The sequence below is a fragment of the Suricata suricatta genome, chromosome 5 (assembly GCF_006229205.1).
Source record: "Suricata suricatta isolate VVHF042 chromosome 5, meerkat_22Aug2017_6uvM2_HiC, whole genome shotgun sequence".
In the NCBI taxonomy this organism is placed as follows: Eukaryota; Metazoa; Chordata; class Mammalia; order Carnivora; family Herpestidae; genus Suricata; species Suricata suricatta.
The window spans coordinates 129,966,021-129,990,087 of NC_043704.1; the positions used below are offsets into that span (position 1 = coordinate 129,966,021).

Below are 24,067 nucleotides of genomic sequence, written 5' to 3' on the forward strand. Positions count from 1 at the left end.
TATACCTCTTTTGTTAAACTTATTCCCAAGTATCCTTTATTTTTGTGAATGCTATTAGAAGTGGAATTGTTTTCATTATTGAATTATTCATTGCAAGTGTATAAAAATACAATTGATTTTTAAAAATGTTTTATTTTTTTGAGAGAGCACTAGCAGGGGAGGGGCAGAGAGGGAGACAGAAAATCTGAAGCCGGCTCTGCTGACAGGGCGACCGACGACAGCAGCGAACCTGATGTTGGGCTGAACACACGAACCACAAGATCATGACCTGAGCCAAAGTCAGATGCTGCTCAACTGACTGAGCCGTTCAGGTGCCGCAATACAACTGATTTTGTATCCAGCAATCTTGCTAAACTTATCAGCAGTAACACTTTTTTGTGAATTCCTTAGGATTTTCTATATACAAGATCATGTCATCTATAAATAGTTTAGCTTCTTCCTTTTCAATATGGATCCCCCCCCCAATTGTTCTGGCCTGAACCCCTAGTCCAGTGTTCAATACATGTGATGAGATTGGACATCTTTGTCTTATTGCTGATCTTAGATGGTAAGTTTTCAGTTGTTCATTATGAAGTATGATGTTGGCCTTGGGTTTTTCAGATACTCTTTATCAGGTAAGTTTACCCTGTTCTTTTCTTATCATGAGGTGTTGAATTTTTGTCAAACGCTTTTTCTCCATCAATAGAGATCATCTAGTGCCTCCTCCCCTTTATTGTATTGATAATATATTATGGGAGCAGCTGGGTGGCTCAGTCGGTTAAGTGTCTGACTTTGGCTCAGGTCATGATCTCACAGTCCATGGGTTCAGGCCTGGTGTCGGGCTCTGTGCTGACAGCTCAGAGCCTGGAGCCTGCTTCAGATTCTGGGTCTCCCTCTCTCTCTGCTCCTCCCCCGCTCACTCTCTATTACTCTCTCTAAAAATAAAATACATAAGAAAATTAAATATAAAATGAATAAACATTAAAAAAAGATAATATGTACTACCTTGATATAATTTTGTATGTTGAAACTACCTGGCATTCCTTGGATAAATCCACTTTGTCAAGGTTTATAACAACCTTTCATAGATTGATGGATTCTATTTGATAGTATTTTTTTGTGTGATTTTTTAATCTTGTATTCATAAGGGATATTCCTGGTATACAGGGCTTTCTAGATAGTGAAGGATTCAGTTTGATAGGATTTTGTTAAGGATTTTTACATCTATTATCAGAAAGGACATTGGTCTGTGGTGTTTTTTCTTGTGATACTTTGGCTTGATTTGGCATCAGGTTAAAATCAACCACACAGAGTGAACTGGGAAGTGTTCCTTTTGCTCCTTAAAAAAAAAAAAGTTTGTGAAAGAAAGATTGGTAATTCTTTAAATGTTTTGCAGAAGTCACCACTTTAGTCTTTTGGTCCTGAGCTTCTCTTTTTGGAATTTTTTTAAATTACTAATTCAATGTTTTTACTTGCTATAGTCTAGTCAGATTTTCTGTATCTTCCTGAAACCATTTTGATAGCTTGTCTTTCTAAAAACGTGTCCATTTTGTCTAGGTTAGCAAATGTGTTGGTAGGTAATAATTTGTATTATTCTGTATTATTTTATAATCCTTCTTATTTTTATGAAGTCAGTAGATTGTCCCCGCTTCATTCCTGACTTCAGTGAATGTTCTTTTCTTCATCATTCTAACTGCCGATTTATCAATTGCATTGATCTTTTCAAAGGAGCAATTTTTGTTGGTTTTTCTGTTGTGAATCTCTACTTCATTTATTTCTGCTATATATTTATTTCTTCTTCTTCTTGCTTTGCATTTAGTCTACACTCATTTTTTGTTTTTTTAAGGTCAAAGATTAGGTTACAGTTTTGAGATCTTTCTCCCTTTTCCCTGTTTATAGTTAGATTTCCCTCTAAGCACTGCTTTCACTGCAGCTCATAAGTTTTGGACTGTTGTACTTTTGTTTTAATTTATCTCAGGTATTTTCTAATTTACTTCTTGACCCATTGGTAATTTAGGAGTATAGCCACTACAGCTCTTCTGGTTGCTGTTTACATGCTTATTTGATCATCCTCTAACTTTCAACTTGTGTCATTGAATGCAAAGCATGTCTCTTCTAGGCCGCATATAATTGATGTTTTATATTCATTATAGTCTATAAATCTCCATCTTGTAATTACTGATAATGTAAGATTTACATCTGCTGTTTGTTTTCTATCTGTCATATCGTTTTTCTCTCTCTAGTCCTCCATTCCTGGCTTATTTTGTGTTACATATTTCCTAGGGTACCATTTTAAGTCTCTTGTCATTTCTTTTATATTTTATGTGCTGAAGATTACAATTAACACCTTAATTTGTACCAATCTAGTTCAGAGTAATAAAACAAAATTTCAATACTACACAAAATCTTTTCTCCTGTGTAGCTCTATTTTCTTTTTTGTGTTAATGTTATTGTCATAAATTACATTTCACTGAGAAGACACATAGGCACATGTATGCCTATCAACACAGATTTGCAATTGCAGCTTTATGCAGGTTTTATTTTTTTACTTATTTTTTAATGTTTATTTCTGAGAGAGAGACTGACAGAGAGAGAGTGCACAAGCAGGGGTGGGGCAAACAGAGAAAGGGAGACAGAATTTGGAACCGGTTCCAGGTTCGGAGCTGTCAGCACAGAGCCCAGTGCGGGGCTTGAACCCAAGAACTGTGAGATCATGACTTGAGCTGAAGTCAGGTGTTTATTAACTGACTGAGCCACCCAGGTGCCCCATGCAACTATCCTTCAAATCAAAAATACATTTACATACTGTCCTTTAAATTTACTTTGCTGTTACCTTTACTGTTGTTCTTTATTTCTTCATGTGAATTTGAGTTATTATCTAATGTTCTCTCATGTTAGTCTGAAGGACTCCCTTTAGTATTTCTTGTACGGCAGGTCTGCTAGTGACAAATTGTTTTTGTTAATCTGAGAATGTCTTAATTTGTCCTTCATTTTTGAAGGATAATTGTCTTGGATAAAGAATTCTTGATTGATATCATTTTTCTTTCAGCACCTTGAATAGGTCAATCTATGACCTTCTGATCTCCATTGGATTCTGATGAGAAACTAGCTGTCAATCTTATTTAGGATTCCTTATACATGGTGTTAGTTGTTTCTTTCTGTTTTGAAGATTCTTTTTTGTCTTTTGGTTCTTTTTAAAAAACATACATTTTTTTATTTAGAGTGTGCATGTGAGCACCAAAGGGGGAGAGGGAGAGAGAGAATCTTAAGCAGGCTCCATGCCCAGTGTGGGGCTGACATGGAGCTTGAGCTCACAACCATGAGATCATGGCCTGAGCTGAAATCAAGAGTTGGACGCTTAACTGACTGATCACCCAGTTGCCCTGGTGTTAAGGTGTTTTTTTATTTTTAACAGTCTATTTAGAGAGAGAGAGAGAAAGAGAGAGAAGGAGGAGGAGAAGAAGAAAAAGTAAAGAGAGGGAGAGAGAGATGGAGAGAATCCCAAGCAGACTCCATGCTGTCATCATGGAGCCCAATGCAAGGCTTGATCTCATGAAATGCGAGATCATGACCTGAGCTGAAATCAACAATCAGATGTTTGACTGACTGACCCAATATGCGGCCCCTGCTGTTGAGTTTTTGAATTTGTACATTAACGTTTTTCAAACTTGGTAATCAATCATAAGTCTTACAATATTCTTTCTGTCCCCTTCTCTTCCCCTTCCAAGATTTCCCTTATGTGTATGCTAGTATGTCTAATTATGTCTCACTGGTCTCCCTGCCATTCTCTCCCACCTCCAACACATGTTCCTTAGGCTGGTTACTCACAATGGACATACATTTAAGCTCTCTGATTCTTTCTTCTGCCTACTCCAATCTAATATTGAGGCCCTTTATTTTGGCTGTTGTACTTTCCAAATCAAGAATTTCCATTTGCTTTTTAAAATATAATTTCTAGATATTTACTGATACTCTTTATTTGGTGAAGCATTTAAAAATACTTTCATTTAACTTTTAAGACATGGCTTCCTTTAGCTCCTTGAACATAATTTAAGGTCTTTGTCTGGCAAGCCCAATGTCCTTCAAGAAGAACAGTTTCTACTGATTGTTTTTACTGTGTATGGGCCATACATAACTTTTGTACATATCAAAATCTTCCATTGAAAATTAGCTTCTTAAATAATATAACACAGTTCTAGAAATCAGATTCATCTCCCTCCCCAAAATTTGTCGTCAGTGCTACTTGTTTTAGAATTCTGAATGAAAAGAATAATTCTGTAAAATCTGCATACTTTGCCATGTGCAGCCAATGAAATTTCTTACTCAGCTTAGCAGCTGGTTAATGATTAGAAAGAGATTTCCTTAAACCTCTGCAACAACAACAACATACAATCTCCCAGTTTAGGCCAAGGAGCGCTGTGTGTGTGTGTGTGTGTGTGTGTGTGTGTGTGTGTGTGTGTGTGTGTGTGTAAGGCATGCCTTCAAAACAGCTTAGCAGTTGAAAATTAGCTTCCACATCTTGTTTGCGCAGCCTCAAAATTAGCCATAGGTGAGAGCTTAGGGTGGCCTCCAGTCTTCCACAGTGGCAACAGCTGTGTGTGTGCACGTGGCATTCTAGATTCCTAGAACTATATCAGAGCTTTCAAAGCTCCTATGGATATCTTTTCCCTAAACTTTTCCTTAGCTTTTCGGTTAGACTAATGCTTGACTCAGCTCTTATTAATCACTTAAGGCAAGTGCAACATTAAAACTCCTGCCTATAAATGTTAACAAATACCCCTCCAGGGAGAATACTTTTTACACTGGGTCCACTCTGAGTTAGCTCCACTACAGACAGCCTTATAAAAGAGGTATTCCAGGCAACCATGACACAGGCCAAACAATGGCAACTCTTCTGGAATAAGGCTTTGCAAGAGCTCTAGCTTTGTTTTGTTCTCTCTAGTGACTCCTAGACTGCATCAGGAATGTGGACTGTTAGCTGACAAGGATACTGCAGAGCTGGAATGAGGAATGGCCACTGTTCTTACAGGTCCTTTCTCTGCCATCTTCACTGACATCAGTTGGTAAAAAGCCATTTGACCACTTCGTGTCTAATCCTATTATTGCCTAATTGCAGGCAGTTGATGGCCTTTCTGCCCATGCATATACATGTATTATTACCTAGAGGTGGAGAAAGACAAAACTCTTCAACAGAAGCCCCATCCGCTGAACTCTCTTCATTCACAGTTTCTCAGATTTTGGCATTTCTTACCATGAATATCAGAACCACAGGTACTTTTCTCTCCTGTGTGCTGGGTCCTGCCACCTTTGTGGCAGACATAAGGGTTCAAAAGCTAGTTACACAAGAACCAAGTCATGTAAAAAAAACTTACTATCAACATGAACAATGCACTTTATTTCTCCTAGGTCTGACACACCTGCTCACAGCACCTGCTGTTATTTTGGGTGCCAGAAATGAATGAACTTCTGATTTTTCTGGGGGTGACCTACTATTACAACAGCATAACCAAGTTTTAGAACTTAGTGCTAACCTGTCCAGCCCTAAGCACTGTACCATCTTCATTTTTAGCTGAGGGTGAAGCAATGGACTGGGGATGGATGACCCAGCAGGCATCTATGAAACACTTTCAATCAACCCAGATCAAATGATAATCAATCCCCATGGTTCTGGGTTAATTAGCCTCAGCAGAATCCCCAGGCTTGCCTTTGTGGATTAAGCTCACCCTCTCATTCTATCCTTTGCTGCTTTTATTAATTTGTTACTTCAACATTCTTCCACATTCTCAGCAAAATCTGTGTCTCAGGTCAGAATTTTTGTGTAATCTGCTAGTGCACAAATGGGACAAGTATTCTCTATCCTCAAGGCCCTCTCCCTCCTATCCAGGTATTCTCACAAATCTTTATCTTTCTTGTCCGTCTCCTCAACTAAAACATGAGCTTCCCGATGGCAGTGACCTCACCAGGTTTATTACTGTACCCCTGGTGTTGCTCCATATTTATACAGTCCTTGTCACAGCGTAAGTACTCAAGAAGTGTTTGCTAAAGGGTTAAAAAGGCCTTAAAAGTAAAAGTGGGGGTGCCTGGGTGGCTCAGTCGATTGAATGTCCAACTTTGCTCAGGTCGTGATCACATGGTTTGTGAGTTTGAGCCCCATGTCGCGCTCTGTGCTGACCGCTCGGAGCCTGGAGCCTGCTTCAGATTCCATGTCTCCCTCCCTCTTTGCCCCTACACTGCTTGCACTGTCTCTCTCAAAAATAAATACTTAAAAAAAAGTAAAAATGCAATTTTTCTTTAAGTTTAGAGAAGGGTAAAGAGGAGAAAATATTTTAAGATTAAACTACTGGCTTTTTAAATTAAGCACTTAAGCCTGTACTTCAGTCCTAATTTGAGAGAAGACCATTACAAATCCTAAGGGCAAGAGGAGTAAAATAACCACAAAGAAATGAGAACACAAGAAGAATCAAATGGAGAAATGGTAACTTACAGAAGTGCTGGATAGGGTGAGATGGAGAAATGATCTAGTTAGAGAGGAGCACTTTATACAACAGTGTTTTTTTGGGGGGAGGGCGGGGTTGCCTTAAAAGTAGTCACTTAGCCAAGCTTTATTTTCTATCTTCCATTAGATTAGGCTCTGGCTTGGAAGGGATGATCACAGTTAAGACCCAAGAGGGAACTGGTGCTACGTTCTTCTGGAGTCTTAGGGAGGCCAAGAGTTGATTTCTCCACCTTTGGAACAGGGCAAGTCCAACACTTAACTGATCAGGGTTATACCGTCAAAAACTTTACAATTCAAAATATAGTTTTGCTACCCGGTTTTATATCTGAACCACCCATACCAGAAGGGTCACCATAAGAAAGGAAGGAGCCAGAAAACAAAAGACTACCAGGAATGCCCATGGACAAATTGCAAACAGTGACAGACTGATTAGCTCATCATTTCAGGGCTAAGTGAATCGTGGAAACTGAACTCTTTAAAGTATCCTTCCCCAGTGGGCAGAGCCAAATGGCCCCAACCCGCTGAGGCTGGGGTTGGCCATGTGATTTGCTCTGGCCAGTGGAGTATCAGCACATGTGATGCATGCAGAAGCATAAACTGTGTTTGTGTGATCAGGCTTGCCTTCTTGTGCTTTTGTCATCATCACTGAGAACTTCTGGACAACCTTGCAGTCTAGTCCAAGTCCGAAGAACACAGATGGAGCAGATCCAAGCTCAACTCATGGCAAGTAGTCAAGCTCAGCCAGCTCTCCAGCTTGAAGCAGTCACCCAGCCAAGCCTGTCAGCCAACCTGCAAAAGCAGGAGAGGGAACGATTATTTTAAGTTGATATTTGGGGCAGCAATAGCAACTGAAACCTACGTACGTATCACTCTCTTAGACTCACCATAAGGGCAAATCTTGTTACCTTTCCCTTCAACTGCAATGTGCCCAGAACCTAGCACAGTTTCTGGTACATAGCAGATGTTCAATAAACATCTGTCGTGGTCACATTTATGTTTCTTCTAAAATTAGGGACTGAGGGAAATAAAACGGAAAGGAACTTACATAATTGAGTTGTCAGGAACATGGTCCAACTTCAAAATCACCAATTTCAGCCAAGACCAGAAAGCATGTTAGAGGTCATTAGTTGGTTAAGAGCATGGACTATAGAAATGACTGCCTAGATTTAAATTTAGGCTTCACGAATTACTGGCCAGACAATCTTGGGGAAGTTACTTCACCTCTCTGCCTCATTCCTCACCTGTTAATAGTACCTACCTAATAGGATAGTTTGTGGGTTAAGAGATGTATTTCAATTTCTTACAACCTCACCAGGTACACGACAAACACTGTATAGGCATTTTGACATATTAATAGCAGCATAAGATAATTTTGAACAAGGTTATTAAAGTCCTTTTTGCCAGCTCCTCCAGTCACCTATTTATATCTATTTGTTTTCACTTTTGTATCTCATCCCTGTACATATGTATAATTAGCTCTTGTAGGTTTGCACGGTCTTTTTGTGCTCTGGAGTGCTAAGTGCTAACACCTATTCAATCCTCTCTTTCACCAGCCATTTTACAAACTGATTTTATTCTTCTCACCTAGGCTAATATTTGCTCCTTTCTCCACCTGCTCAAAGTATAGCTGTTCCTCAATGTCCAGTCTCCATGTCATCTCTCCCAGAAAGCCTATTCTGATTTTCCTTTGCAAAGTCATCTTTTGTTCTCTGACCTTCCCTAGCAGTTCACCTCAATTACACTTTTGTACTTTCTACGTTCAGGTATATGTCTTTTGATGATGAGGTTATAAGTCCTAGAGGACACCATCATACTTTCTAGGATCACTTTCTGCCCATTCGCACCCACAAGTATATGGCCGGTAGGCAAGCAATAACTAGTTGTTGAATGAATATTGGAAAAACCCCATTAGGTTCATCTAAATTCTAAAATAGCTTTTGTGAGAAGTCAAGTTTGTAAATAAAGGTAAAAACTAGTTAGAATACTAATTAGCCATTAAAAGAAGTTTGGAAAAAGAAAAAGAAGTTTGCATGTAAAAAAGAAAGACACTTGATTTATTGCATTAAAAAACTTTATTTCATTTAAAAGGTCCAATATAAGCCAAATTAAACCCCAAGTTGACAGCTACACTTAGAGATCTTCTGAACTAAATGGCACTGTTGAGTTGAGTGTCTTGTTAAAGGAAGTCATTTGCTATTACCACCATTTCCCCCAAAGTAGTTCTAGAGCAGAAGCTGGTATTACTATAATACACATCAGGTATTTCAGATGTCATCTTTCATGCAGAAGTTAAAAAAGCAAACAGGCTCTTCTATTCTGTATGATAAAAACCACTACAGAGCAGGGTCTGAATGCTTTTAACATACAAGGTGTAACTGTAAAGGAACTTACTGTGGCCCTGTGTTCATTCAATGAAGCTGTCCATGTGCGTACTCCAACCACACTAGTGCTGCTCAAATACTATTTGGACCAGTAGTTTGCGATTTCCCCTCATTAGGTGCAAACCAAAGAAGTGGCTGATCAGTTGGGGACAGACTATCACAAAATGCGATCACAAAGCAAGGAAACAGATTTCCTAGCGGGCAAGCAATTGAAAAAAACCACCTCACAAATAATTTCAGCAGTAGCATCATTTACATAAAGTGATGCAAGATCTAAGTTCTGGTGTGTGTGAGGATAAATTAAAAACAGCTTGTTACTTTATAGCTACACCTTGGATTTCATTAGATGGGTAAATCTAACAGTGTTTTTAATGAGTCCTTCTGGAAATCACTTCAGCAGGTAAGTCAAATAGCCTGTAAAAGAGAAGACATGGCAGAGGGCGTAAGATTCATCCTTCCAACGTTCTCAGCGTTCTCTTGGAGGACAGACCCGGGCCCAAGGACAGAAGTTACCGGGAGGGAGGCTTCAACTCCATCTAAGGAAGACCTTTCTAACAGTTAGAGCTGCTCAACAACTGAATGGACTGCTTGGTGAGGTAGAGTCACTGGAAGTGTTCAAGGTGGAAAGATCACCCTTGTAGAAGGGTCTCCTGCATTTGTTAAGAGGTTAGACTGGATGAACCTCAGGTCTCTTTCAATTCTGAGATTCTAGAAAATTCCCTCAGGGAATTCAGAAGAGAATTCCTAAAAGGAAAGAGAAAGCACACATATGTATACTTTTAGAATCCTCTTGAGGTTTTTTTTCATTTTTTTCAAAAGGTACAATAGAAAATGTAGTCCACTGTCTTTAAAATGCATATTTACCTTCCTTTCACTAATAATTAGGAAGGGTCCATTATGACTTTATATTATAAAGAAAAGATGGAGGATTACATTTATAATTTCTGTAAATATTTTAGAAAAAATGCTTAAAATCTAGTAATCAATGCCCTAGAAACTTTATAGATTTTTAAGTAATTTGCACAGATACAAATACATTATTCATTAAATACAACTCACATCTGTGTTTTATTATACTCTAAAATATACAGGAATCTTGATGTACTGAAAGAGTGCAAGTAAATACAGTATTCAAGCAGTCACTATTTCTATGTACATGCTCATTAATTCTTCAAAAACCCCACAAAATTATCAAATAGATCAAAATACTGTTCTGTGTTTTCACACTTTATATTCAGAAAAACCAGCTGATAATTTACAATGTCATAAAGTTTCCAGTTGCACAATACAAAAAAGATAAAATGATATTGGGTATCATTCTCTGAAAATTTATGGAACTTCACCCAGATCTGTAAGACCCCCTACATACGTGAAATCATTCTTATTGGGAAAGTGACAGTTACAGTAAAAGCAGAACCATATAAATTGTTATTTAAAAACCTAAACATCAGCCTTTCTCTCTGTTATTTGAAAGGCAGTCTTCCAATTCAGCAGGTACCTGCTTCCTTCCCCAAGTACTCGCATGTTTTAATCTGAATAGGACCCGATACAGAAATGCCTTCCAAGAGACCCGATGATGTTAACTTATCAATAACAAGGGATTTTCTTTTGATTATTCACCAGACAGTGAAAACAAAAATCCCCCAATCCACTGTGGAGGCACAAAAGTAACATAAGTGACGAAGGTGTACCATCCAAAGTAGCAAGGCTGAAAACTCCATTTCCCAGGACCACACAGCTGTGATAGGGTGAAAATAATCTACTTTTTTGATTTCATGAAATTTTCTTCTTCTAAGAAATTCTTTACATTTTCAAACAAAAATAGCTCAATTTTAAACCTAAACCATTTAAAACTGGGCAACAACAGCCCGACCCCAATCTACCTCAGGTCAACATCACAAATATTTTCACCCTGACTGCACTCAGTCAGCTGGTTTTTAATTCTAATATTATAAAAGTTGGAATTTTTAAATTTTTATGTAAAAGAAAAATGTAAAAATACATCTGCTTTCTCTCATGGTTTTAATACAGTATTCGAAGGCTTTCAGATGTTTTCTTTAAAAAAAAAAATCAACGTTTAAAACCAAATCTGTTTCATTTTCAGAAATATTAAAGTTTGGTTTAGATAATGTCTCATTTCACCTATTCCAGTTTCCATAAAATGGCATTCTATTAAAAAACTTTTAAGTTACTTGGTCCTTTGGCAATTTGCTGTGCACATAATGCCTACTATACCAAACTTTTATTGCCCTTATTTAGTTGTAGTTTTATTGGTAAAATTTTAATCTAGTGTCCTATCTCTTCTTTTACAATAGTGCTGCTTGTGTAAGCAGATTAGGGTGCACAGTGTCCCAAATTATTCCTGGCACTGCAAAACCAAATTAAACAATTCCACAAAGTAACTTGACATCAAAGTGTTTTCCTCTGGTCAAGTCTATGTCAAGATTCTAAAAGTTCCTTTTGCAAAACTTGCCTTTAAAACTCTTCTTCCTAATGTCATCACATTTCTCATACTTGCTCACTCTGTGATCTCTCCTCTTAGGTTGAATTTGTATGTGAGTAAGAGGGTGCCTTTTTCATGTAAAAGCACAATCTGAAGCGTTAGTGTCAGAACTCCTCACTTAGACCTGTGGCTCAGCCTCTTAGTAGGTCTCGGAATCTGAGTCATTGAGCTCGTCCGCGTCGGTGTATAAGTACTCCTGTTCCCCGCCAATGTTGTTGAAACTGCAATAGGAGCTGGGTTCATTCCTCATAATGGGCAAGGCTTCAAAGCTGACTGTTTTTGAGGTGTTGGTATAACGGTTAATGGCATTGAATGTCAGAGATGATAAAGGGCTACTTGATGAAACAGGCATCATGGTGGCCAAAATGAGAGCTAGGCAGTCAGCCACGTCCTTATTGGGAGCACAGGCCAAAGCTGGGGTATAGCCTAGAATTAAAAATAAAATTAAAATAATTAAACATCCTGAGACTCATTTCACAGATATAAGGAAATAAGCCCAATGGCCTTCAACTTTAGACATATTTTAAATTACCTAGTTTATACCAAATTGTTTAATTAGAATGATTCAGAAATTTCTAATCAGTAGAAAGGATAAAAGTCATAGAAATCTACTGTGGGAGGAGACCTTATAGACTGTAAGCTACGTTACAGAAGAAGAAAAGAAACTGAGGCCCAGAGATGGTAACTGCTTCAAGATCTCAAAACTTCATCATATCCTCCTGAATTTACAGATGATATTGAGCTAGAATTTAAAAACAAAAACATCTTAGAACTGATAAAGCTTCCTTCAGAACGGTGGAAGAAATCTTAATCGTTACAGTTACATAAGAGCTGACATGCTGAGAAATCTCAAAGTGTACACATTCATGACTGAGGCACTGAGCTGGTGCCCAAAGATGTGTGTTGGATGAATGACAGTTGGCTGTTAATCAACTTTTTTCTCAGGGGCAAAGTACACTAAGAAAAACAGGAGATACAGGTAAACTTTTTTTTTTTTTTAAGTTTATTTATTTTGAGAGACACAGAAACAGAGAGAGGGAGAGAGGGAGAGAGGGAGAGAGGGGGAGAGAATCCCCAGCAGACCCCATGCTGTCAGTATGGAGCCCCTACCTGGGGCTTGAACCCATGAACTGTAAGATCATGACTTAAGCCAAAACCAAGAGTCAGATGCTTAGCCTACTGAGCTAACCAGGCACCTCAAAACAGGTAAACTTTAAAAACTCCTAAGTCAAAACAAATGTTTTGCTTTCAACTGTTCCTTTCGTTAGAAGACTGACCTTACCCTTAAGGCACTGTAAAGTATCAACAAACTGAGTAAGTAAACATTTGATACCCCAGTTGGTACAAGGCCCTGAGGATGAAGTGAAAGAGAAGATGGGGAGAGCACACAATATGATGCTAAGTTTAGATTACCCCACATGGAACTTTAGCAGCAAATGTCTTTTTTTTTTTTTTTACATTTTTATTTTTGAGAGACAAGGAGAGACAGATCATGAGCAGGGGTGGGGCAGAGAGAGAGGGACACACAGAATCCGAAGCAGGCTCAAGGCTCTGAACTGTCAGGACAGACCCCAACATGGGGCTCAAACCCACGAACCGCGAGATCATGACCTGAGCTGAAGTCGGATGCTTAAAAGACTGAGCCACCCAGGCTCCCCAAATGTCTTAATATTTTAATATACAGCTTCATTTTTGTTGCACATCTGGACACAGTTTCCCTATTACTATATATACTCATGTTTTAGCTTTCATACTCATATATGTATAAGTTGAACCTTGAATAATGTGATGGGGGGCTAGGGGCATTGATCCCTGTATAGTTGAAAATCTGTGTGTAACGTTTTTTTTAAAGTTTATTTATTTAGAGAGAGCAAGAGCATGAGGGAGAGGAAGAGGGAGAGGGGAGAGAGAGAATTCCAAGCAGGCTCCATGTGTCAGTGCACAGCCTGATACAGGGCTGGAACTCATTAACTGTGAGATCATGACCTGAGTTGAAATCAAGAGTTGGATACTTAACCGAGTGAGCCACCTACGTACTACGAAAATCTGTGTGTAACTTTTGACATTCCAAAACGTAACTACTAATAGTCTACTGTTGACTGACTAGAAGCCTTACCAATAACATATACCAGTTAGTCAACACATATTTTGTATGTTATATGTATTATAAACTGTATTTTTATAATAAAGTAAGCTAAAGAAAAAAGTCTTAATGAAATACATTTATACTATAAAAAAATCCATGTTATTAAATGATCCATGTAGTTCAAACCTATGTTGTTCAAGGGTCAGCTGTATATATTTTATAAACTCACATTTGTTTTTTAAATAGCTAAATGATTTATCAAAACCAAACATTCATGTAACCACCATCCAGATTAAAAAAAAAGAATATACCCAGCATATCAGGAGCATCCCCTCCCTGTTCCTTACTAATCATTACTCTTTCTTTTTTCCTGATTTATGTGGTAATCATGGCTATACCTAGCTTCTTTTGCTTAACATTATGTCTGTGAGATTTATTCATGTTGTTGTACATAGTATATAACATTTTCAAGGTTATACATTTCATTATTGTGATTATATCATGGTTTGGTTATCCATTCTAACTACTGGGCATTTGGTGGTTTCCAGATCTCCTATATATTTTTATCCATTTTGTACTAACCTTCAGAAAAAAGAAATTGTTTTTCCCCTTCATAAATCTCCCCTTTTTCAAGGGTTGAAGGGAACAGCTGGTGCCCCTACAAGCTTGGCAAGAGTGACTGAAGCGTGTACATTTTAAATTAAAAAAATAATAATTTTTTTTAGTATTTATTTTTGAGAGAGAGCATGAGTGAGGAAGGGGGAAGACGGGGGGGAGAAAGACACAGTATCTGAAGCAGGCTCCAGGCTGTCAGCACAGAGTCTGACCCAGGGCTCAAACCCACGAGCTGTGAGATCATGACTTGAGCTGAAGTCAGACGCTTAAGTGACTGAGCCACCCAGGTGCCCCACATGTGTACTTAAAAAATTTTTTTTATTTTAATGTTTATTTCTTTGTGAGAGACAGAGAGAGGCTGGAGAAGGAGTAGAGTGAGGGAGACACAGGATCTGAAGCAGGTTCTGCCGTGACAGCAGAGAACCTGATGCAGGGCTCGAACCCACAAACCGTGAGAACATGACCTGGGCCAAAGTCATGCACTTAACCGACTGAGTCACCCAGGCACCCTTCCCACATGTGCATTTTAAAGAAGTGCTGATGCATAGGAGCACATGTACCCCAATGTTCATAGCAGCACTTTCTACAATAGCCAAATCATAGAAAGAGCCTAAATGTCCATCACCTGATGAGTGGATCAAGAAGCTGTGGTATATATACACAATGGAGTACTATATGGCAATGAGGAAGAATGAAATATGGCCATTTGTAGCAAAGTGGATGGACCTTGAGGGTGTCATGCTAAGCGAAATAAGTCAGGCAGAGAAGGACAGATACCATATGTTTGCACTCATAGGTCTAACAGGAGAGACCTGGCAGGGGACCATGGGGAGAGGAAGTGAGAAAGAGAGCAGGGGAGAGAGGGAGGGGGTGATGGTCATGGTGGGGGGCACTTGTGGGGAGAAGCACTGGGTGTTATATGGAAACCAATTTGACAATAAACTATTATTAAATAAATAAATTAATTAAACCCTGCTTACTCAAAATGAGTAGGAGAGTGCTTCAATGCCCACTGTACTATAGGCAGAGCAAACCATTAGATAGGTCATGATCCCTTGGAGTAGAGTAGGGAGTGGGGGAGAAGAACATCTCAGGAGTGTTTTATGGTTGGAATATGATGAAAAGCAGGCTCCTCTCTTCTTCATGGAGTTGATATAGTCAGTTAAAAAGTAAGAGAAGTAAACTCTCTGAGGACAAGGCTCTAATCTATCCCATGCAAGTATAAAATATTGCACTTCCTTCAGAAAATCCATGGAAATATATTGCTATGACTTATCAACTTTGGACCATGTTTATTATTTCACATTGCAAAGCATGTTAGAAGTTACCCAAGTGGTCAGAGGTGACCTTCATTATCATGTTATATTATCCCTTACATTTCTTTATAAGGAAAGAATATGTATAAAATCTTGAAAATGATCAACAAAGATTTGAATATTATCTATTGATTCAGAGTCTCACAATGTGGCCAAACATATAAGTTAAGCATTTTAGGCTCCTCATTTTAAACTATATATAGTTGCTCTATTTCCAGAAATGTAATTGACTGACAATAAAAATTTCTTTTAAAGCTATGTAAGTCTGGGGAGCCTGGGTGGCTCAGTTGCTTGGGCATCTGACTTTGGCTCAGGTCATGATCTCACAGCTTGTGGGTTCAAGCCCTGTGTTGGGCTCTGTGCTGACAGCTCAGCGCCTAGAGACTGCTTCAGAGTCTGTGTCCCTCTCTTGCTCTGCCCCTTACCTGCTCATGCTCTGTCTCTTGTCTCTCTCTCAAGAATAAATAAGCATTAAAAAATAATTTTTTTCAAAGTGCTATGTACATCTGAATTAATAGCTGATATCATTTATTTAGATTTCATGACTACATATATTTATGATTCCCAAATCTTTATGTCCAATCTAGATCTTGCTTTTGGGCTCCAGATCCGTATGTCCCATGATCCACTTGGAGTCAAGCTCTAGTTCTTCCTCCCACACTGGAATCTTACACAATGGCAATTCATCCACATAGCACTCCAAGGCAGGTGGTATGAGACTTCTTCCCTCACAAAGTCCCTATGAGTCTCATCATAAGATCTCTAGAAACATTTACATCTTTTCATCTCCAGTGCTTCTACCACAATTCTGGTTATTACCTTATCTCAACTATAAATGTTAATTTGTTTTCCCATTCTAATCTTGCTCCCTTCACACTAAATGCTAACTTCCTAGTGCACAAAACCTTTTTGCCACTTGATCTAAGACAAAGAGACTCTGGCCCAACTCCAATATTTACACTATCTTATGTTAGACCTTTAAATATTTCACTCTTTCAGCTTAAAAGCTCTCTCCCTACATTTTTTACTTGTCCTTTGGATTCTGGCTTACCAGTTGCTTTTTTGGGATGCCTTTCCTGATCCTGCAAGAGTCTGAAGATTCTCTTATGGGTTCTCATTGCATTTTAAATTTATTCCAAATGAACCACTTCCAGGGCCCTCTAAAGGCCTGTTTAAACTCCACCCCATTCAAGGAAGTAAATGGTCTTATTCCATGTTGTATCTTCAGAATGGAGCACAGTGCTTGGCACAATCACTCACCCAACAAATAATCACTATGTCCAGGCACTCTCCTTAGCACTCGGAATATAACAATGAATGCAAATGATATAGATTCCCTGTCCCCATGGAACTTATTTTCATTCTAGTGGGGAGATATACAGTCAACATAATAAAAAAGTCAGTCATATACAATATATTAGAGGATAAGCTCTATGGAAAAAAGGAGGAGGGAAGAATAGAGCAGGTTAACAAGGACTAAGCATGCTATGGCAGCTGTCTATAGTAGGTTGCAGTAAAAACATGGTTCAGGATAGGCTTCATTGAGAAGATAAAACTTGAGTAAAGATTTGAAACAGGTGAGGGACTTAGTCAAATACTGCCTGGGTACAGAGTGTTCCAGGCAGAGAAAATAGCCAGAACAAAGATCACAATGCATGTACATTCCTGGTGTGCAGAGGGACTGGCATGGCAGAATGGAGTGAGAGAAGGAAGAAGAGGGGATGAGGTCAGAGAGGTAGGATAATCATGTAGGGCCTTGTAGATCATTATAAGTGAAGATTCTCACATATTTTTAAAAGGATCCAGGCCAGGATGCTAAGAATAGAAGAGAAAAAAGTGGGCCTATTTTGGATATACTCTGGAGGTGGATCAACAGTATATAAAGGGCTGTACGCTAAGTGTGAGAGAGAGAAGTCAAGGATGACTCCAGGTTTTTGTCCTGAGCAAGGATGAGACTTGTCATCAACTAAGATAAGGAGGCTATGGAGATAAGGAGGCTATGGGGAGAATGGGGAGAATGGGCTTGGCAGGGAAAAGGAGAATCAGTTAAATTCTGAGCAGGTTAGGTTTGACCTGTTTATTAGACATCCATACAGTACTGTCAATTAGGCAGGTGGATCTGCAAATGGATCCTATCTCTATAGAGACTGTGACAGGTGGGGGCTAGAGATATAAATCCAGAAATTTTCAGCATGTAGGTCGTATCCAGAACCAAATGACTGTATGTAGATAGGGAAAGCAAAAAGAACCAAGGACTGAGTCCTAGAGCCCTCCAATATTAAGAAATTGGGGGAGAAGAGGGAGAAACTTCACAAAAGAAATTGAGGAATAACTAGTAACATAGGGCAAAACCAAGGAAGTATGAAGTCCTAAAAGTCAAGTAAAGAAGTTCTAAGAAAAAAAGTATATACCAGAAATTAACATTAAAGTTGCATGCTAGTTATGCCTCAATTAAAATAAAATGAAATAAAAATTTCAGTTCCACTGAATTTGGTTATCTAATCTAACCACCAAAATACCAAATTACAAACCCTCATCCAACTATTGATTCAAGGAACCAGGTATTTGTGAATGAAGGCAGACTGGGTTCACCTAAAGAAGGACACTATAATCTCCTTCTTTTTATAAAACATTGTTTTTCAAGGTTTGTTTATTTTTGAGAGACAGAGTGAGTAGGGGAAGGGCAGAGAGAGAGAGAGGGAGACACAGAATCCGAAGCAGGCTCCAGACTCTGAGCTGTCAGCACAGAGCCCGACAAGGGGCTCAAACCCACAAACCACAAGATCATGACCTGAGCTGAAGTCAGATGCTAAACCAATCCACCCAGGCACCCCTGTAATCTCCCTTTTACCCTGACCTAAAGTAATCTGTACCTATTTACCCATGTAACTGTGTGCAGTATAAAAGGAAAATATGGAGACCATTTGGATTATCTGCCATAGACACTTGCTATGATTCCAACCTTCACATCCTGAGTTACTCTCTTATTCCCGTATATTTTAAATTCCATATTAAAACCCTTATTCCTGTAAGAAAAGAAAAGAAAAGAAAAGAAAAAAAAGAAAAAAGGCATAATCAGTTGTGCCAAATTCTGATGTTGCTGGTGATCTTAAGACAGTTTAGCGGTGTGGTGGGGGCAAAGGTCTGCCTGAAGGGCCCAGAGGAATGAAAGAGAAGAACTGGGGATAGCAGGAGAGCCAATACTTGAGTAATTCTGCTGCAAAAGGGGAAAGAAATTTGGCAGTAACTGCAGGAGTAAATTAAAGGAAGGCTTTTTAAGATAAGGGAAATAATGTTTATAAACTGATGGGAATAATCCAGGAAGACTCCTTCAAAAGGTCTTTATTGCAGGACACAAAGTAAAGAATTGTTAAAGTGAGAGGCTCAAGTAGGCAAAAGGGGATAGGATCTAGTGAGTTAGTGGAAAGATTAACTTTAGGGCCTTGGTAAGTATTTGCTGACAGAACAAATTCTTCTGAATACGAAGATGAACAATGGTGGTAACACTAAACCAAAATTAGTGAAATTCAGAAGTTCATCTGTTAGACAGCCTTTCCTTATTTTTTTTGCCCTTATTCCTTTTGCCACAAAGCACTATTCAATATTAATTTCAGCTCTTCTCTTTGACCAATAAAAAATATCCATATTTACTTTACGTCAAATATGGATCAAAAGATAAAAGCTTCTGGTAAAATACAGGTTAAGGAAAAAAAATACAGAACCTACTTACCATTTTCATCCACTGCAAGCACACTTGCTCCTTTCCCCAAAAGTTCCTGAACCACCATTGTTAGCCCATTTCGGGCAGCAACATGCAGAGGTCTAGAGAAAAAAAATTTATACATGTACACACACAGGTACACGGGCCTGCACACACACACACACACTCTCTCTCAGTCCTGGTTGTTGAGGAGCATTTTTGCAAAGGTGTGATGACCCCGAGATACGAAATTGAGGCACCCAGTCCTAACAGCAATAAAGATGGGAATGGAGGACAGTAAAATCAATGTGCAGAGTGCACTGTCAAATCTCGCTAATGTGCATAACATTAGGCCCCACCAGCAATTCACCTTTACCAATACCTTTTGTTTCCTTCTAAGACTCAATGTTTAAAAAGGTTTTACTAACTAAACTGTATTCAATGTGCAGAGTGCACTGTCAAATCTCGCTAATGTGCACAACATTAGGCCCCACCAGCAATTCACCTTTACCAATACCTTTTGTTTCCTTCTAAGACTCAATGTTTAAAAAGGTTTTACTAACTAAACTGTATTCTCAAGTTGTTGAGAAATGAGGATGGTAAATAAATATAATAGACTATACAATAAAAGCCATAAATTACAATAGCACAAATTCCAATAGGCTAGACCCTGAAGAGATATGACTGATCGTCTTCCTCTACCTTTTTTTTTTTTTTTTTTTTTTTTTAACCAAGACTCAAAGTAGAATAGAAAACAGAAATTGGGAGAGAAAAATGAGAGATGTAGATCTAAGATTTAAGCAGTCACTTGAAAGATGGCTGCTCACATTAAGAACTTGACTCTTTCTAAAGTATTTCTAGTTTATAGACATATATAAAGCTTTTACCTCACTTATTACTGGTGTCAAATAACATATCATTCCAGTTCATTTCCACAAAACACATAGGATAGTATAACTTTTCTTCATAAAATTATGGGTAATCAGATGAAGAAAAAAAAACCCCACAGTATTATCAATTATAAAGTTTCAGTCCAAAAACTTATAAAATAATAAGCCTTTTAATTGTGATGACTTTAGAAATGAATTGTCAATTATAAAAACAATTCTCTACTTTTTAACTGCTTCTGTGAATGAGACTGCTTCTGATGTCCCATGTTAGAAAAAAAACTATTAATCATTTTTATAATTCTAGGTCACAAGGTTTTTATCAGACATGAAAATACTCACGTTTGCAAAGCTGCATTGGTTGCATTGATGAGGTTTCTATCTGTTATCTTTTCCAGTATTAACAAGGCACTAGTTTCATGACCCTAAAATTATGGCAAATAACTCTTAAAAACTTAAGTATCATTAAAGATAAATTTATAAACTCAATAAGCTTCAACTCTTGCCCATATAATATGTATATCATCATATAGATGCCATGAATTTTCTTGGCTAATTATGCCTTAAATATTTGTCCAAACATGTGTTGGTGGAGTAGGCACTGGGAGAGGACAAGAATATGTAAGATTGGAGAGATTAAAGGAAGACAATAACTACATTTAGGCTTGTACTCCAAAACTTACTCGACCCACTGGAGACTTTCATATATTAGGGTGCCTAACACAACAGCATTTTATTTTTTTCTCAAGAAATCTTATGCCAGTGATCATTAGAGCTTTGATCTCTAGCTCTGTTCATTTTAGTGAAATGGAAAAACTTTAAATGCCACTGCTGATATTAAAAATAAAAACATATCCTTAAAATGTGTACCTACCTTGCCGCAAGCCAAATGGAGGGCGGTGTTTTTACTGTTATCTTGTAAAGTCAGATCTGCACTAGCACTGCTAACCAGCATCTCTGGGAGGAAAATTGCATCAAATCTTATGTTTATGAATATCTTGGATTACTAATAAACTCACTACAGAGAAAGATACAAAGCAAAAATATCCCTCTAGTGAAAGTTTAAGGACAAGAAAAATACTGTAATATAAAGTATACACACTATATAGTCTCATTATTGTATAAGGCACAGACACAACAGCAACTAAGTGTGAGAGCTCAGTGCCCTGGAATCATATTCTCACAGAAACTCTACAAACTAAGAACTGTTATTTTTCTCAACTTTAAAAATGAAGAAATTGAGGAATAGGTTATTCAGTTGGCCGAGCTAGGACTCACATTCAGTCCATCTAACTCCAAAGTCAGTGTCTTCACTGCTACCCCATACTCCCTCGCTACAGTGGACTCTTCAATCAGTAAGGGCAAATGCAAACACTGTGGCCCTAGATGAAAATGTGGGCTGAAAGCAGGTTAAAGATTTTACATCTTAGGGGTGGAGAGAAGAAGGGGTAGAATCAGAAGGCTTGGGATCCAAGTTTTTCATAAGTTGAACATATATAAGCAATATAGCATTATAATAATAAAAGCCTTAGCCACTCTCTTTACCAACTGTATTTGTCTGTCCATTTTCTGCGGCCATCATGAGAGGTGTTTTCCCAGAAGAGTCCACAGAATTGACTTGAGCATTATGGCTGAGCAGCAGCTGTAAACACTCTACGTGGTCTGTGAAGGCGGCCGCGTGGAGAGGGGTTCTATAATGCAAAGAAACAGGAAGACTTCACTAAATCTGTAGGTTGTACACTCCTGAAAAAAATTATTACTGAATTTATGACAAGCAATTTTTAAGGGTTTACATATTTGGTTATAAAATAATTGTCTTGCTACAAATAGGTTTAATGGAGCTTACTAATTTCACCAGAGTAATTTGTATTTCCGATAATGTAAAAGGCCCTTAATTAATCTACTGTAACATAAAACTGTTAAAAAATTACATTATTAAAGAACTTCAAAAGAAATCAATCCTGACCCAATACTGCCACTTATTACAACCACTGGACTCTCCTTCAGTCTTTGTTCCTATTTAGAAAGCTGCTAACTTTATTAACAATAGTCTTTGGGTAACAAACATATCTTTAAAAAAAAGAGAAATCTTTATACTTTACAAATTTTAAAAAGGAAGATTGGCTAAAAATCCTAATAAAAGTAAGAAAGTCTCTTACAATGAGAACATAGTTAAGATTTTGTAACAATTTATACTTGCAAATATAAGAATCAGCTTTCAGTTAATAAGGGGTTCTCTATAAATTCTTCCACACTGGTAGTTAAAATTTTTTCCTACTGCAAATCAAACTATTTCCTATATAGTTGAGTTCCTACCTTCCTTTTGAATCTGTGGCGCTCACGATGCTGGCACCTAATGTGTCAATTAACATTTCAGCAGCACCTTCGTTGTCATTTATCCTGTGTAAGGTAACACAGTGGTCATTCTCACAGAAATGGTGCATATCATAGACAGTAAGACCGAATGTGATTCATCTGCCTTTACTTACACGGCACAATGCAAAGGACTGAAAGCATTTCCCTCTGTTTTCTGGAAAACTTCCTGTTCTAAAAGGAGTTCTACACATGTCTCATGACCTGAATAAGTAAATGAGAATCGGATATTAAAATCCCAAAAAGATACTGAAGTGCCCACATATACACCCACATATCCCTAACACAGATCAGAAAAAACTTAACAAGGATTTAAAATAACTAGAGTTCAATGAATGCATTAAACATCACATTTCTAGGAGTTTTGAAATTAGAAGCACAACCTCAAGACTGAAATTCAGAAGCTTCTTATAATTTTATAGCAATTTATTACTGACACAACAAATAATCTCTTTTGTGGGGCAAAAAAATTAGTCTCATTATTCTTTTTCATGGTGACCAGTTAGTTATCCATTTTTTAAAAAGTCATATTTATATTGTTTTATAGAACTTTAAAATTAACATATTTATACAGCATAGTTAACTTCAAAATTTAAATATTTTCTGATTTTACTTAGCTAATGATAAAATCTCAAATACTACAGAAGTGTCTGAAAGGAAAAAGTACATGCCCTATTCCCACCCCCAACTCCAGTTCCACTTTTGAGACTATAACCACTATTATCTTAACAGTTTCAGAAAATTTCTTGGCATATACAATTGCATGCACATAAACATGCACTTCCTTTCAAAACTTGTATGCAAATTTTAAATTCCATAACTTGTTTTTTACTTAATAAATTAAATACATCCTTCCATAATAGCATATATAGAAATTGTATTCTTGAATGTTTGGAAAAACTTCAGAGTATTAAAGAGTATCATAAGTGATCTAATTTCTCATTACGTATTTTGAGGTGACTGCTAGTTTGTTTTTGTTACAGTATCAACAATACTGTAAATGAAACAATCTAGTATTAAAAAAAAAACCAAGTAATTTTGTAGGGCAATTTCCTAGAAATGATACTGCTGGGTTGAAGGACAAGCATATGGATTACTGCTAGATTTGAGGCTCACAGTTTTTAATAGCAACTTTGAAGACAAGGAAAAACCCAAACCTCAGATTTTCTTTATCTAATTTTCAAAGCCGGGGTTTTAGTTAAAATACCCTAATTGGTGTACTAATGAAAGGTTATGTCATTTTTTTTTATTAAAAAACTTTTTTTAAAGTAATCTCTACATCCAATGTGGGGCTCAAACTCACACCCCACCAAGATCAAGAGTTGCATGCTCTACCAACTGAGCGAGCCAGGCACCCTAAATCTTTATAATCTATACTGGGTTTTACCAGGAAAGGTATGTTTTAGGAAACCTGTAATTGTTCCATCTTAGGTCAGTTCTTTTCTCTAATCAAGGGGATTCCTGACTGGAGCAATTTTGCCTTTCAGGAGACATGCAGCCATGTCTGGAGAGAATTTTGCTCATCACAACCGGGGATGGGGTAGTGGCTAAGGATGCTGCTAACCACCTTCAATATACATGGTAGTCCCTCACAACAAAGAATTATCTGGCCCAAAATGCCAACAGTGCTGAGGTTGAGAAGTCTTTATTTTATTTTGTTTTGTTTTAATTTTGTATAATATTTATTTACTTATTTTGAGAGAGAGAGAAAGTGAGTGAGCATGGGAGGGG

At 37.7% G+C, this 24,067-nt stretch overlaps 1 protein-coding gene across 3 annotated transcripts in view; it reads right to left on the bottom strand.

The window, feature by feature from the left end:
- Positions 1-8,528: 8,528 nt before the first annotated feature.
- The window catches only part of ANKRD28 (ankyrin repeat domain 28), a 158,602-nt gene continuing 143,063 nt past the window's right edge, over positions 8,529-24,067 (bottom strand). For all 3 annotated transcript variants that reach the window (XM_029940315.1, XM_029940314.1, XM_029940316.1), the window contains 7 exons: positions 22,453-22,540; positions 22,280-22,363; positions 21,509-21,654; positions 20,838-20,920; positions 20,306-20,388; positions 19,107-19,198; positions 8,529-11,785 (listed from right to left, as the gene is read on the bottom strand). In XM_029940315.1, the coding sequence (XP_029796175.1) occupies positions 11,499-11,785; positions 19,107-19,198; positions 20,306-20,388; positions 20,838-20,920; positions 21,509-21,654; positions 22,280-22,363; positions 22,453-22,540 (863 nt within the window). In that variant the 3' untranslated portion in view covers positions 8,529-11,498. The remainder of the gene's footprint in view (positions 11,786-19,106; positions 19,199-20,305; positions 20,389-20,837; positions 20,921-21,508; positions 21,655-22,279; positions 22,364-22,452; positions 22,541-24,067) is intronic.